General features: G+C 32.8%; 1 protein-coding gene across 1 annotated transcript; it reads left to right on the top strand.

The window, feature by feature from the left end:
- Positions 1-22: 22 nt before the first annotated feature.
- Positions 23-1,053, top strand: LOC119665911 (rap1 GTPase-activating protein 1-like; the record flags this gene model as incomplete). The annotated part of the gene is given in 4 exon segments (XM_038075171.1): positions 23-215; positions 290-498; positions 550-680; positions 747-1,053. Coding segments are annotated over 4 exon segments (840 nt in total), but the record flags the coding sequence as incomplete, so codon positions are not given.
- Between the last annotated feature and the right edge of the window lie 559 nt (positions 1,054-1,612).

Genomic DNA, 1,612 nt, shown 5'->3' with positions numbered 1-1,612 from the left:
GGAATAATATATTTTAACATAGGTTTTTATTAAATCTGAACTGAAAGTTGGAGTTATTTACGTAAAGGAAGATCAATATTCCGAGGAACAAATTTTAGAAAACAATGAAAACTCCATTCATTTCGATGAATTTTTAACACTTTTTGGCGATCGCGTGCGGCTACGCGGTTTTGATAAATACAAAGGTGGTCTGGATACAGTACATGATTTAACAGGTAAAAAAGTATTACCGTGATACATTACAAAATTTTAGCATTGATTGAATGACTATCTATTCAAAAATTTTCAGGTCTATATTCAGTTTACACAAATTGGCGTAATATTGAGATAATGTTTCATGTTTCAACTCTCCTGCCATATGAAAAGCATGATCCCCAAAAACTACAGCGTAAAAGACATATTGGTAATGATATAGTTTGCGTAGTTTTTTTGGAGGCTGACAATACAAAATTTAGCCCGGCTTGCATTAAAAGTCACTTTCTACATACCTTCATACTAGTACGTAAGCAACAAAGAAAACAACACATACTTATTTCGTTAGTTTTTCAGGTTCGTGTATCAGCTCGCATTAAGCACAAGCCAACACGCTATGAAGTATCAGTAGTTACACGTGATGAAGTGGGTGCTTACAAACCATATTTATGGGAACAGTCAGTTTTTGAAAAAGGACCAATGTTTCGGTAAGTCATTGAAAGATTTCGAAATTAGTAAGCATTAATAATTTTGAGTATTTTTTTGAAACTAAGGGAATGGTTGTTAACGAAAATAGTTAACGGGGAGCGCGCTTCGTATTCAGCACCGAAATTCGCACGTATGCAGGAACGAACTCGTTCTCAAATGCTGGAAGATTTGGTCATGAATCTATCAAATCACGCGGAAACCGGCCAAATACCGAAGCCTTATCGTAGAGGTTCCTGGCGACCCATTGGTGAGGATGAATATATCAAAATGTTGCATGCAAGAGTTTTAAGAAAGGTTTCAGATACGCAACAAACGTCACCGATGGACGTTGGTGTGTGCTGTGTACATCTCTGTGTGAAGAATAGTATGTAGGGTAACCCTATGAACCCGAAAACTCCTTTCTTTTTATAGGAATGTTTTGACATTGGAGATGTCTTCCATAATTTTACCCACAAATATTAAATTTTTACTTTCTTCATGATAAACTACGGAAGTAAACAATGTATTAAAAGATTGTGCAGTGCTTGACTGTAAGAGTACAATTCCCATTAACTGCTTATTTTTTCAAATAATCAATATTTCTTAAGTATCAAATACTGATTTAATTGTAACTTCTGTTGTGTTTATAAAACAACATCACACAAATTTATTTATTTTTGTTTGATCTGAAGACATCTTCAATGTCTATATTAATTGCTTTTTAGTGTATATATAATACATGTCACATGTTTGCACATTTGTTAAATGTACACATAACCGCTCATCAGCATTATGTTGGTTGTATTTTATAAATAAGTATTGTCAAGACGTATCTAATTTTCAGTGTTGCATTATCTTATGTTCAAACAAATTTTTAAGTTTCATTTGACAAAAAATTTAAATAATTTTTAGTTTTAGCTACGTAAATGCATAAAAAAAAAGTGATCAAATT

This window comes from Teleopsis dalmanni, chromosome 1, assembly GCF_002237135.1.
Source record: "Teleopsis dalmanni isolate 2A chromosome 1, ASM223713v2, whole genome shotgun sequence".
Lineage (NCBI taxonomy): Eukaryota > Metazoa > Arthropoda > Insecta > Diptera > Diopsidae > Teleopsis > Teleopsis dalmanni.
The sequence above is the reverse complement of the archived record's forward strand: the minus strand, read 5'-3'. Positions and strand labels throughout refer to the sequence as shown.